Source organism: Miniopterus natalensis, chromosome 7 (assembly GCF_054644295.1).
Source record: "Miniopterus natalensis isolate mMinNat1 chromosome 7, mMinNat1.hap1, whole genome shotgun sequence".
In the NCBI taxonomy this organism is placed as follows: domain Eukaryota; kingdom Metazoa; phylum Chordata; class Mammalia; order Chiroptera; family Miniopteridae; genus Miniopterus; species Miniopterus natalensis.
The window spans coordinates 38,047,273-38,064,631 of NC_142087.1; the positions used below are offsets into that span (position 1 = coordinate 38,047,273).

At 39.5% G+C, this 17,359-nt stretch overlaps 1 protein-coding gene across 1 annotated transcript in view; it reads right to left on the reverse strand.

Annotated features, from left to right (window-relative positions):
* PTPRM (protein tyrosine phosphatase receptor type M) overlaps nt 1–17,359 on the reverse strand; it is a 617,147-nt gene that overhangs the window by 374,626 nt on the left and 225,162 nt on the right. Inside the window, exon 3 of the mRNA XM_087818949.1 lies at nt 13,751–14,022. Within this exon, the coding sequence (XP_087675075.1) occupies nt 13,751–14,022 (272 nt within the window). The remainder of the gene's footprint in view (nt 1–13,750; nt 14,023–17,359) is intronic.

The window sequence follows — 17,359 nt, forward strand, 5'->3', positions numbered from 1 at the left end:
AGTAGAGGAAAAAGGCTTCCCAAGGCCTTTTTCAAAACATGGCCCCTTGGAAACAGTCATAGCCTGCAGGGCCCGGGACAGCGACAGTGGGCAGTGCCGGAATTGGCTAGCTCTCCTGGCCAGAATGGCCACTTTACAGACTGACATCCACCCGCAACCTGAGGGCAGCATCGCTCTGGTCATGAAATGGTATTTTGAAAGCTGAACCCAAAACCTTTATCCAATATTCCTTCCTCTCGTCTGTTCTCCCTTTGTTCTTCCTTCCCTTCCCTCCCTCCCTCCCTCTCATTCATTCACTCACTCCCCCGAGCGTCACCTCCACTCCAGGCACTCAGATAAGCACTTGGAATGTATCATAAACATAACAAATGAAAACCGTTTTCCTCATCAAAATTGTCCTTACAGAAAGTTATATTTCTACTTTATCAACTACAAGGTCCAAGGCCTCTCATAAAAATAGAATAACCTTTATAGTATACATATAAAACACATTCATATGGATCTATTTTTGAAGCTGACATGTGTACATTTAATGCACAATATTTTATTTAAACCAGTATGGGGTCATGGCCCTACCAGAGAGAGAAGGGAAGGAGGGGAAGAAATCAGAGGCCTAGAAAAGCCACCTTAAAACCCCTGAATCTGTTTTTCACCCATCACTAAATGCTCAAAAATCCTGAGTGTTATTATCCAAATATTTACAGAATATTTACTACATGTTCTATGGGGATACATAAAAATTAAACAATTTTATGAAATTTAAGCTTTAGTTGGTGAAAAAATAAGGAATATTTTAGTTGGTGAAAAAACAATGAAAGAACCGAAGAAGACAACTAGAGCCAAATAACAGTCGGGCGCAACAAGGAGCTCCCAGGACTGTGATCCCTCTCCACCACAGGACCGCCACCTCCTTACCAAACCAACCACGAAGTCGATGATGCAGCCAACACGACCTTCCACCCAATTTGCCAGCCCGTCAGTATAAACTCACAGACGCCTGAGCAAGGACTTACCCAGAGTCCCTTTGAGACTAGAAAAAGAGACTGTACCAAGCGCTCCAAATTTCCTAGCAAGATGACTCACCAATGAGGCATCCTTGAAAGAATTAAACTCATGCTTATTTCTGAAACTGTTTCTGCGCCCCTCAGTCCTCAAGCTGAAATACCAAGAAGCAAAGAAAGATAGCATCTGATAATAAATACACTAAGAGAATAATGGACTGCCCTTTCTAGTTCATTAGAAACTTTGGAAAGTAAACCTCTGGAACTTGACAGTTTCTAGAACTAATTTACAGCTAAATATACAGACATAGGTAGGAAAACAGTCTTTATACATATGCTTGTGTGTGTGTGTCTACACATATAAACACATATATATACTTATATATAACATATAATATGCAATTTTATATGACATATTTAGGTGTTTTTATATAAGGTTACAAATTTGAAGCAATGACTTCAATGCTGCTTTGAAAGCAGATTTTTCAAAAGACCATCTCCCAGCTTTCTTCATAATTTCAATTAAGGGACTTATATTAGCTGCTTTATCAAGTTAATAATTTAGTATATAAATGTTTCAACACAGCCCAGGCCAGTGTGACTCAGTTGGCTGGGTGTCATTCATGCACCAAAAGGTTGCTGGTTTGACTCCTGGTCAGGGCATATGCCCGGGGTTGTGGGCTCCATCCCCAGTCGGGGGTGTGCAGAAGGAAGGGAGTCTACTGATGTTTTGCTCTCACATTGATGATTCTCTCTCCCATCTCTCTCTTAAAAAAAAAAAAAATCAATAAAAAGAAATCTTTAGAAATAAAATAAATGTTTCAACATAAACCACAAAAGTATCATTTCTACTGAAAAGTTTGCTATTTTGAAATAAATATGAAGAGATCTGAATTTAAGTGCTGCAGAACAATATTGGATGATTTCTAACTTGATTTTAACACCTGGCCATTAAGAGATTTACTTTGTTGTTTCTAACAAACGAGAAGGTTAAAACATGCAGCTCAAAAGATGAGGCCGATCTGCAAGAGGTTCCTTAAAAACAGATTTTAGCATCCCATAAAAAGGTTTCCTTGTCGCAAACTCTTGTTATATGGCAAGTTTTCCATTTTGTACTCTTTTTTCTAGCCACTGTACTTACCAAGAAAGCTTCAAAAGCAAAAATATTTTTGTCTTTTGTCAAGTAAGAGACTACTCTATTGAAAGTACGGGTATTGCCCTAGTGAAGTATAACAAGTGTATACAGAACCCAGTGGGATCCCTGGAATGTCTGAAAATGCCAGCATCTAGGGCCAGGAAGATTGAGGTCAGAGGAAACACTAACACTAGAGCACTGACAGCGCCACTGGAAAGAGAAAAAGAGAAAAGTTTAACCGATGGACGTGGGAGTGGCCATGCTTATCAAACAGATCAGCATCCATTTACATTTGTATTAGAGGTGAGGCTTGGGTCTCCTCACAGAGCCACACAAAGTATTTTCTTTTAAAAAATTCAATTCAAAAAACATTTGTATATTGTATACATCCATGTCCCCAGTCAGCCATATGAGGAAGGGATGAGTAGGCTGATTTAGAAAGTAATTTTTCTGAGGTCATACAATTAGCACATTGCAGGGTCAGGGTGTGATTCTAGGTCTGTTTTACTTCCAAGTCTATAGACTCTTCGTGTTACATCAAAGTGCCTGAACTAGCAGCTAGAAGAGGCTCTATATAGGGAGAATACACATACATATACACATATATATATAAAATACACAACTATGTATACACACAATGATATACTTCTTTAATGCATATATATGTTCAAAATTTTTTACTTCCAGATTTTAGTAAGAGATGCAGTAATCACCTATTTGATCTAGAAATGTGGATGCAAGGAACAGTTATATGACATAGTTTTAACAACATAACTTTTAAGACAAGGGTCAGCAAACTACAGCCAATGGGGCCAAATCTGCCCCAACTTCTGTTTTTGTATTGCTCACGAACTATCGATGGTTTTTACAGTTTTAAGTTGGTGGAAAAACATTAAGAAAATAGTACTTTGTGAGAGATGAGAATTTTATGAAATTCAGATTTCAATGCCCATACATAAAGTTTGATTGAAACACAGCTATGCTCATTCATTGACTTATTGTCTAGGATGACTCTCACACAACAGCAGAGTTGAGTAGTAGCCACAGAGACCATCTGGCCCACAAAGCCTGAAATATTTACTACCCAGCTTCCTGCTTTAAGAGAAAATGTTCCTGCTTGGCTCACCAACAAAGTGTCATTACTCTGGATACCAAGAAAGTACTTATCAATGGCAATAGTTTGTCACAGCCAAATACACTATGCCTTGCACTTTGTGTGGGAACCGTGTATTCCAGCAGTGGCAGGGAGAAAAACTCTGCTTGCATGACTTGTTTCAACTGTATCACACAGGTGGGGTTTTAAATGCCCACTTCAGTGTGTAGTATCATTATCAACTTTTTAAAAAGCATAACTGCAATATACCAAAACAAAACCAAAGAAACAAATTATTTTATAAACCTCAAAACATTGTATAAAATCAATTAAATTAAAAATAAAACAAATCTCAATTCATTCAGCAGTCAAATCTTCTATAAAAACCTGAACTACTGAAAATTTATAACTCTTTATCATTGAAACCTGACCCTCAGATCTCATTCTACACAATGTTCTCTGGCATTAGCAAACCAACGGTTTTTGGTTGTTTTTATTTAAACACACACATTTTTTGAAAAAAATGTTTAGTGCAACCTAACTTGTGATTACAGTAGTCCTCTCCCCCTTATCTACAGGGGATAAATTCCAAGCCTGAAACTGAAGATAACACCAAACCCTATATATACCTTTTTTCCTATACATACACACCTGTGATGAAGTTTAATTTATAAATTAGGCATAGTAAGTGATTAGCAACGATAACTAATAATAGAACAATTATAACAATACATTGTAATAAAAGTTAAATGTGGTTTCTCTCTCTCTATCTCTCTTTGATAACTGATCTAATAAATGAGATGGTTACTAACTGACAAGTGGGCAGGGAATGTCCTCAGCGTGGATACACTGGACAGAGGGATGATTCTCCTCTTGGGTGGGACCAAGTGTCAAGTTTCCAGATGTTGTCATGCTCCTCAGAACTGCACATTATTTAAAACTTATCAACAGTGTGGTGATTGTGGGGGTAGAGGTGTAAGAGGGCATAGAGGGGATAAATGGTGATGCAAAAAATAAAATAAATTTAAAAACATGAATTGTTTAGCTCTGGAATTTTCCATTTAATATTTTGAGACCACAGTTGACCACAGGTAATTGAAATCTCAGAAAGTGAAACTGAAGATAAGGGGAAACTAACTCCTATATTTGAAAAGTTGAAAGCTAAGGTAGTGGATCAGTATAACAGAACCACAAAGCCATCCTATCTTACTCTGGAAAAATTTTGCCACAACACAGTATTTAATCTTACAAAACCTTTTTTTGGATCTGGCTTAACAGGAAATAGAATTAATCCTCATTATTTGAAGATTCTGCATTTGTGAATTTGCCTACTCATGAATTTATCTGAAACCCCCAAATCAATGCTTGCAAAGCTTTCGCGATCATTTGTGAATGTGTAGTGTGGCAAAAACTAGAGTTGTCCAACATACTCATGCCACCTGAGGTTGAACAAGACAATGCTCTGCCTTCTTGCTTCAGCTCTTACACTGTAACAAGTGTCCTTATTCCAGTCTACGTGATGCCATATTTTTCACATTTTCTGCCTTTTACTGATGTTGCTGGTCACAATGGCTCTAATGCAGTGCTGAGTGCTGTTTAGTGTTGCTCCTACATGCAAGAATGCTGTCATGTGCCTTATGAAGAAAATATGTGTTAGATAAGCTTTATTCAGGCATGAGCCATAGTGCTCAATGTTAAGAATCAACAATATATATTCATTTTAAACAGGTGTCTTTAAGAGAAACACACATAAAATAAGGTTATATATCGATCGGTTGATGAAAATGTTTTGACCAGAGGCTTACAGAACTAATCCTGTATTTCCTACAGAGGCAACAATTCAGTATTCATTAGTTCAGTGGTTGCTGTGGCTTTATGGAACAAAACAACTGAGAATAATGAGAATTGACTGTATTAGTACTTTTTGGTTCATTCTGAGTCCCCATTTCTATCAAAGTACTTAGACATAGGAAGGCCTCAATACTCATTTTTGCTAATGGTTCCCAGATGCTATTTATAACCATGAGATGTAAGCAAATGTAGAATTGAGAGGACCAATATTCTTTAAACATGCCCGACTGGGCCTGGCTCAGTGGTTGAGCCTCGACCTAGGATCCAGGCGATCGGGGTTCGATTCCCAGTCAGAGCACATGCCCGGGTTGCGGGCTCAATCCCCAGTCGGGGGGCGTGCAGGAGGCAGCCAATCAATGACTCTCTTATCATTGATGTTTCTATCTCTCTCTCCCTCTCCATTCCTCTCTCTGAAATCAATAAAGATATAATTTTAAAAAATATTTATTCAATTGTTCAACAAATAACATCCTAGGAGACAAGATGCTGTATCACCATGGCCTTTGGGAAAAGCCATTTGCTCCCAGGTAGGAAATGTGAATGAAAATGGGGCTATGTAACAAACCTGACAAGCTCAAGGGGGCCACATGGCAGGCCTGACAAGCTCAGTGACCAAAAGTAATCCCACAGGATGGCCTGATAATAAATTGCTAACTGGGGTGGCCACGGCAGGTAGTCATGTCCCAGGCCTAGAGATTCCTTAGCAAAGGTCAATCTTTACCTTAGGTGACCCCTGTCTGCTGTTCTTATGCACTTAAGAAAACATATCTTTGAAATGTCAGAATAATTTTCTTTTCTAGACTCCTCAAAGGCACAATTACAGGCATTCGAGCATGAGACCACAGAGCCCCTCACTGTCATCTTGCTGCTCACATATCATCTCTATGTGCTGCAAATGCTAATTATTAACAATCCCATATCCACCAATGTAACAGAAGTATGTTTCTCCTTTTTGCTTTTTATCTAGTCCTAGAGATTTCCCTGCTTTGCTTTCTCCCACCTCCTCAATCTACCTCCAATGGTTTTCATGTACCTTCCTTACATTTTCTCCTTTGATTCTAAATACATAAAAGGGAAAAAAAATTTGTCATTTTCCAGAGCATTTTCTGTCCACTGACATCTTGTTTCCAGGCATGTCCTCAAACATTTGGCTCTTGCAAACTCTTATAAATAAACTCTTATAAAACTTTTCTATAGGTTTGCACATTCTTTCGTCGATGGAAACCACCATTTAACCACAGGCTCTTTCATTGCTCAGGAAAAGCCGTCCTGGATGCTGGCCTGGGGAGGGTTTGACATCAGGCTCTCCTTAAGACGCCTGCCAAACGGGGGACAGGAAGCAATTTAACACAGCAGCATCTCGGACCCTCCCTGCTTCAGTGAAGGGCAAAATTGGCTTTCCGTGCTGCCACTTTCCCTGGCCATGTGCGAGCAAAGACCTGCTCCCCAACACAAACACTCAGCACGGAAAACGTGTTGATGGAAGCCTTCTGTCAGTTACTTACAATAAAGGGGATTAGATGGTATATGTCTCTTTTTCCATGCATAACCTAGTAGATCCTTTCCAGTTATGATTTAAATAAAGAGCTAAGGTGGATCATACGCATTTACAAAGTCACTGCTTTTTTCCCCCCAAATGAGTTAAATAAAAACCAAAACATATACAATAAAATAAATGTTTCTCTAATGATAAAGAGCCAAAGCACAACCACAAACTGTGTGACCTTAAAAAATATCAGGAATAAAATACTGATGCACTGGTTTCTATGGACATGTTAGCAAAGTAAAGTACAAACCTACCACTGTCCCAAAGGTAAAGGCATTCAAAGGACAAGGTCTGTGATGCAGCTCACCGCCCATGCCTTGTCATGACTGTTCATTTAAGTCATTCGTAAATGGCTTCATCTGTTTTTTTCCAGACAATAAACATGACTTTCCTCACTTTTCTTTCTGTTTCCCTTCGAATTTTGAAAACCACTAATGTTCTTCCCCAATTTTTTCTAATCATAGCTCAAATACTCATTCCATAAAGTGGAATATGGAATAATATTAAGGTAGAGTGGGAAAAAACCATAGGAAAAGTACAGAGAGCAAGAACTAACAGACCACGAAACAAGTATAAGATGTTAGCCCAGAAGAAATACTCGTCCTTGGTCATCAAGTAATAAGTACAAGCTGAGAATACTACTTAGAGAGGAGGTTACATTTAAAATAAATACATTTTTAAAATATTACCTTTAAAGATAAAAAACCAACACATGAGCCCATGTACTTCCTAAATGCAGCTCTGGGTCCATACTAAAGGGCCTGCCTGGTGTCCCCACTGATTTCTTAAAACAGACTATTGTTGATCTTTTTTAAGCACAAAATGCAGAGGACTGGGGCAACTGCTTAGAATAGCTTTCCTGCTTAACACAGACTTATATGTCACTGCCACACCTCATTCCCCACGTCAGCCTCAAGGAATGATGCAATTCAATTGCCTTGCACTTGAAATAAGGGCCATAAGCTAAGAAATTTATGGAGTCAGGGAATGTTCTATTTTTCCATTAGTACATATCAGTATTTCTCAAGTGCGCTCTAGGGAACACTAGGCTCAAGAGATGCTCTGCAAAAGCCTAAATGATGCCCCAAACTCCAGCTGGGCACCTGTACCTGCCATTTGTCCCTCCCAGAGATTTGGAAACAAACACCGGCTCCAAAATGTCTTGCAGTACAGAGGGTGTCCAACTGTGTTTAAATAAGTGCTGCTTCTCACTGTGCCAACTAATATGCTCCAACATCTCTTGTATTTGTGGACCGAAATTTGGAAAACACTTATTCGAATCTAAAACGTTGTCTCTGAACAGCAAATTATGAGGAGCTGCTGTCACTCAGGGTGATGTTTGGGTAAAATAAGTGAGCTGGAGGCAAACACAGCAAAGAAACCGAGGTGGGTGGGGAGTAAAAGCTGGAGCTAAATGTGAAGAGATGGGTAAGATCAAGTCATTCCGATTACCACAGCTGCTCATTTACCAGGAAAGACGTCAGACTGGTAAAGGGTAAATCTGGGTTTAGCCTCCCCCAAAGGGCAAGCTCCTCATCTCCTCCCTGCAGAGTTTCAAGCAGGGCCTCATCTTCTCCCAGGACCTTCAGTACATCTAAGGAATTTGTTTGAACAGGGAAGCTCTAGAGAAACAAGAAGTTTCATCATTCCATGCTTTTATCCCCACTTCCCTCTTGTCACTGCCCACCGCCCCCAGCCCTGCCCCTTTATTGAGAGGAATGGGGGAGGAGTTTTCAAGGCCACCTGTGCATTTTTCTCTTTGCAGGGCAACCATTTGTATTGAAGATCACTGCTTTCCTGGCCTCGGGCTAGACTCAAAATAACTGTGTTCCAAAGCAGGGAGAAAGGCAGCCCGTGTGGGATTCCAGCAGCCTCTCTGCTAGGTGCCCGCAGGGTTAGGAACCCAGAAAAGTTGGTGGGTGGCCTCTGGAAACTTCTGGGTTCCAGAGAAAAGAGGAAGGAAAAGTCAAAGCAGAATCTCTGTGGGTGTTTTTTTTTTTTTTTTTTTTTAATGAGCACAATAAAGCAAGAGGGTGCTTGTGAAAGTAAAATACTATTGTTAAAATGGTAGGAAGTCAATGCCAAAATGAAAGGAAGCAGGTGCTACAGCCCAGGTGCCCTGATGAAAGCAGGTAGCAGGTACTTCTCACTTCCCACTGCTGCTGCCCAGCAGAGGGGCAGGTTGTAAGCAGCAGTAATTAGGACAAACATTAATTAAGGAATTAAATATGTGTTAATCAGCAAGTAGTTGACAATTTATGTTTTAATGAATAGTAATTAACCCACAATTAGCTGTATTCTGTGCAGGTTACCACTGTGTTTTGTACCTGTAGAATACTACTCTCCAATAAATAAGAAAAGCTACATAAAATGACTACTGTGGCAAGAACAGTTTACTCTGCAAAGAAACGTTTTGAAACTCTACAAATGCATAATAAAGATACCACTGGGGAAAGATTACAAAAGCAAGAGATGCCCAAAACATCCTACTATGATTATCAGAAGTACATAGGATGGTTGTGTCTCATTTTATTGAAAACATCCCCAAATCAAACTACTATAAAACTCAGATCCTGACCAAGATAAAAAAACAACTCAGTATTTTGCAGCCAAAATGGAGTGAGAAGTGAATATTTTTGACAAAAGCCCAAGCAGGTAAGGGACAGAGAGAGGGAAGAGCCCACCCCAGCATCCCACCATGGTTTCAGAAGCACTGGCTCCCCAAGATGAGTCAGAGTCCAGAGAGGCTGGACTCTGGACACCACCCTCATGAACCCTCAGGACACCATGCTTCATGCTTCTGCGTGGTAGCACTTCTGGAAGGTTCTAGTGGAAAGGAACTTGGTTTACCTCACTTCACCCAGTGTTCTACTTAAAAGGTTTGTTCTTGAAACTCTTTCTCATTGAACACCTTTTGCCATTCCATGGAACACACTGAAGGAGTGACATAGCAGAAATCAAGCCCTCCACTATTAGTTGATTCCCTTTTTATTGTCTTCCACAAGTCTTTATCTCAATAAACTACCACCATTTATTGAGAGGCTAGTACATCCCAAATGTGCTCTTTCTCTCATCATAATGCCCTGCACAGGCTTTATATTTTGTCCCATAATTAGGGAAGTAAGTCCCAGTAAGTTTATATCAGTTGCCTGAGTTTGTAAGTAAACAAAGTTGATATTCAAATCCATTTCTGTCTGACCCAAAGCATATGTTCTATTACTACATTATGATGCTGCCCATTTTCAAACAATATGAAATTACTTTAAAAGAATTAATTCATCAATCTTAACTCATTATATCCAAACTACTTTAAAAAGTGTAAAAAGCATGTTATGGAAATAAAGTGCTGTATGAGTATAAATTAACATACTAGTATTTCAAGTATCCGTTCACTTTACATTAATTGTTTTAGATCTCTATAATGTATCTTGCAGCGTAACTATTCATGCAGAGGTGATGTCTGGGGGAAACTGAGTCCCTGTGCACTGAGAGGGTTTCTCAATGGTAATGCCTCCTTTAGATGTCTTGTCCTCAGCTTTTGGGCTCAGAAACAGCCTAGTTGTATCCTAAGAATGTACCATTTGGCTATTAACTTTTATGAACCATGTTCACCAAGGAAAATGTCACACATGCATGCACATGTGATACCAGAAAATTAATTTTTTTATATTTTGCAATTAGAAATATAATAGTCACATAAAATAGACTCACTTCCTCGGGCTAGTGCAGAACTCCGTAGAGAGAAATCTATATGGGAAATTAATTCAAAAGCAGACAGGCTCATGCACATTTCATGTTTTTAAGAGCATAAGGATATGACAGCCTGTCTCCTCAGTAGGGGTGCACCAGCCCCACTGGTTGAGGGTTGAGGACCACAGGGTGCTGCAGGGAAGCCCCTCCCTAGGGTAGTGCTGCCAGAACACAGACAACTTATGTTTCTGACTTTTTTCTGATCAATTCCTATTCGGGTGATACGTCAGGCCAGGGGTGGAAACAGGATTTGGTAGGTGTTTTCCTTCTTCACCTCTGTTAATACAGCTTGTCTTTCTCATCCCAACTGGGAAACATCATCCAGGTCTTATGTGGTGATTTTAAGATCTATTGCTCAGAGTTTGTAAGTTTCCTGCTGACATCTCTCTTGTATCATCTACAGAGTGCCATTTACCTAATAGCTTATGTTACCATTAGGGTAATGACTTCAGTATGTTTACTACAGCAGATAAAGTGAAAATACAAGGGAAGTACTACCTTAACTATGCTTTTAAAACTTGAAAGGGTGATGCTCGGTTGGAGTGCTCAAGAATTAAATGAACAAGTGCATTTTTAGTGGCTCCAAGCCCTTTACAGATGTTGATTACCAGGTTCTTCAACACTTAGCAACACTATATTAAAGAGTCTCTACAAATCCACCTTTAAATTCAAAGTATGAAGCTATTCCTAATGAATCACCCAGTGAACTGAAAAGCTAGAATAAGAATTAAGTTCCAGTTCACTATGATGAATCACATACTGCTCAGTAATGTGAAAGAAGTCAGAAGAAGTGGGAGGGCTTGGGGGTTAGGCCAGAGGTTCACAATTAGGAAGGCAGAATATTTTATTCAAAAGAGATCAGTGAAAAGAAAAGAATTCACTGAAAATAAAAATGGTTTGATATACAGTAGTGCCTTTCAATATAGTTGATAACTCCCTTTGAAAGGCTAATCTGAGACTTTATCAATTAAATCATTCCTTTAATTTTGATGGTCTGAGCTAGGTGTGTTAAAGACTGCTATGAACTGAATGTTGTACCCCTCTCCCCAAATTTATGTTAAAGCCATAACTCCCCATGTGATGGCATTTTGAGATGGAGTCTTCGGAGGTAATTATATGAGGCCATGAACGTGGAGCCCTCATAATGAGATTAGCATACTTATAAGAAGAGGAAGAGACCAGGGCTCTCTCTCTCCACTTATGAAGGAAAGACATTATGAGCGCACAAGAGTAGATGAGAAGGCAGCCATCTGTAAGGCAGAAAGAGGGCCCTCACCAAAAAAAAAAAAGAAAAGCAGGCACCTGTGAGCAGGACATACATTCTGATCTTGTCTGGAATTGTGTCCCACTGGCCTCCATCCAGTGGAAGCCTAAGGAAGAGCTGAGCGCAGGTGCCAGAGGCGCAGTGGGAACGTCACCAGATGAGGCCTTCTCTACTTTTAGACAGGCTCCTCCAAAAGGAGTTTCTAAAGACATTCAGCTTCTTAGCCTCGTCCACCATACAAAAGCCCTTTGAAACCTGGCCTAGCCAAACCCATTTCCCCTGCTTCCATTTTAATCCTATGAAAGACAAAACTTTCCCCAGAGGCCGTATTTTTTAATTATACCACAGATAGATAATACAGTTATAAAAAAGGTTACTCATTAAGTAGGATATTTTCCTCAGGAAGAAAAATTAGTTTTTACTCTTTTTTGTCATAAGTAAAACAGTACATGTACATTGGGGAAAATTCAGACTATGACAGATGGCAGAAAGAAAAAAAATCAAATCACTAGCTGGGGAGATACCATATTTTAATATATTTCTATCAGCATACATTGTAGAATATATATATATGACCCAAACCTTAATTTAAACAATAGGATTTAACATATTGCTTCATATAGGGTTTTCCCACCTAACAGCATAAGCTCAAATTCTTCATTAAATGGTTCTCTACATTATTCTTAATGGTTGCAAAATAAATGTTTGTATTGAACTAGCATGAATTAACTAATCTTCTATTAGAAATAATACTGTTTCTGATTTTTATTATTATAAATAAACTGCCATGAATATCTATCCTTATAGCTAATTACTTGCAACCACTCTTCATTATTTCCTTAGAAAGAATTCCTAACAGTAGATTGCTAAATTTAGACACACCTAAACTTTTAACACCTTTAAAATATATTGCCAAAGTGTACTCTAAATAAAGATTTTAATAATTTATATGTGAACTAACAGCTTTCACTACACCGTCATTTCCATTTAAGAAACATTTACCACTCATTAAATACCACAAATTGTTATAGGTATAAGGATACAAAAATAAACACAGCAAGAAATTTACAGTCCATTTATTCCCATGATCAAATCCAGGGATAGAGGAACTGATGCATTTCTCTAATAAGCACCAAACCTATAGAATGGATTCCTGGGTGCCACTCATACCATTAAGGAGACAAGTGGGCTTGAGAAGAGCCACTTTTCCCTTCCCTGAGTCTAGCCAAGCACCTCAATTAAACATAAGAGATGATCTTGGATACATGTTACATTTGGCTCCTGAGTGAGCCAAAGGAATTAAGAGAGAAGCAAAATATCATAATCCTCTTAATGCATCCTCTGAGCCGGAAATTGAGTTATTTTAAAATATCAAGTTATTTGGAAAGGTGCTGTGGACAAAAGGAGAGAGAGCACCAAATGCCACTAATTTCCCGCCTGTGACACCAAGTCAGGATGCTCTTGCTTATAGGAACTCTCCAATGGGCAGGATGTGACATCAAAATTGCTTTTGTGCCACTTCTTAGCTTCTCCTGGGCCTCAACCCTTGTTACTTTAAACTAGAACTCAAAGTGGGAGTCAAGAGAGCATCTCCAATAACAACAGCAAGGACAGCAGCCCCCACAATGACGACTCGGCTGACACAGGGCATTTTCTTCCCATTGCTTATGGGATGGGAGTAGGGACCTGCACCTCACTAGCTGATGTCCATGAGGGCTCTTAATGGCTCATTTACTCCTGAGATCCACTGATGGAAGAAGGGACTTCTTTTAAAATCAAGTGCTCTGTCTCCCTGAGTCAGACTAGGCTTCCTTAATATAGAATGTAAAATATCCTTGCAGATAGCACTTCCTGTCCTGCTGCAGGCCACCACTTTTATTTCCTTACAACAATATGTGTATAAACAAGTTTGAATTGTGTCTTTTACTCCTTTCTCAAGGTAATGTTACAAACAAAGCCTTAATACACTCCCGATCAAATAGCATAAGCTTTCCTTACATTGGTATAAAAAATACCAACACTTCTTATACATTCTCTGATTATGGAATATAAAAGTAGATTTTTAGAAGTTAGAGAATGCATCCAAACATGAAATGGAAACAAAACATACCTGATAAAAGTTAGGCCAAAAAGTACTAATGGCCAGTTCTGCCCTGTTCCATGTACGCGTCGGCTCTCCAGATAGATTCCAGATAGGATTCCCCAAAGGCCCATTGTTGACTTTCACGTAGACATTGAGTAATCCGGGAGCAGAATTACTCTTGCTGGATACAAAATAGTGAAAATCAATGCAGTGGGTATCATTTTCTTTAAGCTGAGGTAAGAGGAGGTGGGCTCTCTGACCCTCAGGCCTCCCAGATGTGTTCACCAACATGAAAGAACCTGAGGAAACAAAATCAAGGGACAGTCACAATCTGAAACAATTTCCAGGTCACTTCTGAAAAGTCACCATCATTTACATGGATTGACCCTGAAGTTCCACAACTATGTAGGCTTTGAAAATCCCATCTCTTTCATACCTTTTCACCCCAAATGTATTCTCAAGATCAGTGAATGGGAAATTCCTTTGATGTCACTGCAATTAGTCTCCGAGGTAACAGAAATGTGCATAATTTGCAGACATGCACTGGTCACTCTGGTAGTCACCAGCCACATGTGGCTATTTCAATTAAAATTAATTAAAATTCTGTAACATTAAAAGTTTAGTTCCTCAGTCACACCAACCATGTTTCGGTTACTCCACAGACACATGTGGCTGGTGGCTCCCATGTTGGGCAGCAGAAATAGTGAACTTTTCCCTCCTCTCAGAAAGTTCTACTGAACAATAATACATTACAATGGTACCACCATTTGGAAATCATACCCACTTGTAAGATTCTCACATAACCTAGAGAAAAATAACAGATTGGTTTGTTTTGTGGCATCTTAGAAAGCTTGACTGGTTCTTGTAGTCAATATAATAAAATTCTTGCAGTTCAGCTCCACCATCCCTCGCACATTGTTATAACAACCGACTTGTTGATAGGGGGATGTTTTCATGACTGGGCATACTGAGGCAATCACTGTGCCAACTGGAGGATGGTCATTTCCAGAAGTCTCCATGAGCTTTTTTCTATCTTTGCATCCATGGCACTGACCCAACCATGGGAGTGTTTCCACATGGAATCAAGCTTGCCAGATACCCTGGCATCAACTGTGTCATGTGGGCCCTCCCCATGTTTAAGATGAACAGAAATGGCAACTAAAATAATTATATGAATTTTATAGATCACATAAAGAAAGGCAAAAGCAAAATGTTCTAAAATAAAAGAGAAAAAAGATCATTATAAGTTTTCTTAAGCAAAGAGGAAAAATGTTCTGAAACTCTGAGGGGGAACACCTAAATTTGGAGTATAAAGATGAAAAATAAAATACTACTCAGGTGTGGCTGAATTCAAGATTTCTACTGGGTGAGGAGACTATTACCCTTGCATATTCCTGTTAAAACTCTTCTCTTATGAAGCATAATTTTCAAGGAGGGGTGTATGCACACTTGTGCGTATATATATATTTTATATATACCACACATATGTATAAACATACATATACAATACTAAGAAAAAGTATGGAATTTTTATATTGTTTACAAGTTGTGATTTCCTAAACAGCAAAATGAGAAGACTACTTCCCCAGAGAATTATTAGGAGAACTAAATAAGAAAACAAATGTAGATAAATCCTTTATAAATTAACAGGCTACTGTGAAGTGATCTGGTATTGGAAAATGTTTGCTTATGGCTGTTACCTTCACAGTGTCCCTATATGAGGCGAGCTGGTGTTAATGTCATTTAAGATAAGTAGGAATTATCTCACAGAGAGATTAAGAATCAGCTCATCCAGACTTTAGGATGAGTTAGTGGCAAAACCAGAACTTTGAGCCTCTGAGTTTCCAGCCCATTACTCATCCTGCCACACTCCAATAACCCCATGTTTCTCCGTGTGCTGTTTGAGCATATACGAAGCAAACAAACCCCTTCATAACAGTGAAGGAAAATTACAGTAGCTATTTGAAAATGGAGCCGTTTTTCAAGAGATGAATGTTATGTACCTGTAAATGTGAAAGCCAAGCCACAAGGGAAGGGTTATCTATGGAACATATATTCCAGTAATAAGGAAAAACTGAAATGTGATTAAGAAAGAGTTGGGGACAGAGAAAGGGAACAAGTGGCAAGAGGATGCCATTGAAATGATTTGGGTTAGCTATATACTACAAAATGCAGAAAAATCTTCAAAATACACAGGGTTGGCCAACCCCATAAGAAATCTAAAGCAAGCTTTTAGTGTTTATAACATGAGTTAAAATTGTACTTTTCTGCTCTTAGTAAAATATAAGCAGATTTATTCCATATTCAGTCATTTGGGGCTCTGTTACCTGCAACATAGCTATAGTGTATACTGAGGCATGACACGGCCTTGAGGCCAGCTCCCAATCACCAAAACCTCCAGTATCGCCACACTGCCAATAATATCATTTCCTGCAGTGTTTCCATCATTTAAACTTGGGCAACCATGGGTGGCAAACATGACAATATGCAAAGGATGGCAAAAGTCCATGTTTCCCAAATCCTGTGAAGTCTAGTCTGGATGCTTGAGTAAAGCTGAAACAGACGAGTCTCATTTCACAGCTGGTTAAAAACTTGGTAACTTCCTGCCATAACTGTTCAGGGAATCACCAGGGTTCCCTAAAATAGTTTTCCTACCTACACAGCCTAGCCTCCAATACTTCAATATGCTCCATTACAGCACAAAAGGCTCTGTCAGCTTTCTGAGCTGTTGAAAGTACGCAGAAATTTTTGTGTTGATGTCAGGGTGACATTCTAAGTTACATACTCAAATGATCCTAATTTTCATACTCCTTTCTCCTTCCCCCCCCTTTGGAGCCAGAATCCAGTCTGATTTGTCACATGGCATGCTTCTGTAACACAGATGAACTGAAATAGGATTACCAAACAGGGGAGTGACATCCATGTAACAAACAAGTCCCTTTGGTTCATGTGTGATTTTTTTTTGCAGGGCATTAAAGTTTTAGAATGATCAGGGACAAATTTTCACTGAAATAAAAGGCTACGTGATACCTTTTAAACAAAGCTAAAAAGGCTGCAGAAGCGCCTTTGCTTAGGCTAGGAAGCGGCAAGAAGTCTAGTGGTTTCCAGAGCAAATTCCCCTTCTACTCTGCTAAGATGTCTGGCAAACTGCAAGAGCAAATGAAGAAGCTGTGGAGCTTCTGCTCCCCTCCTGGGTTTCAAAAGGAAAGAACATGGACTGATGAAGAAGACAAACCCCGCGTCATATTTTTAAGTTGGTGGGAAGTGCTCTCTATTCGAAGAGAATGGCTTCGAGGACCTGTTAGTGAGGAGGAGGGAGGCGGGAGCCCGAGGGTGCAGGGCTAAGGACGGGTTCACTGGGATTCTAAATGCCGGGTGGGAGTTCATGGGCCAGTGTTCTGATCAGCGTTGTTACTGTTTTTATTGGCAATCTGGCTACAAATCTGCATAGATTATGAGTGGTCTGCCCCAAGCCCCTTTTTCTCACAGGATCTGTCCTTGTGTGTGATCTTGTGAAATGAGTCAGAGCTGTTCCAAGTACACTTGCGCAGTGCTGGCGAAAACACCTGCTCTCCTACACTGTCTTCCTCCTTCGCTTGTTCTGGCCCCAGAAAGCAAGTCCCTCTGGGCTCCCTC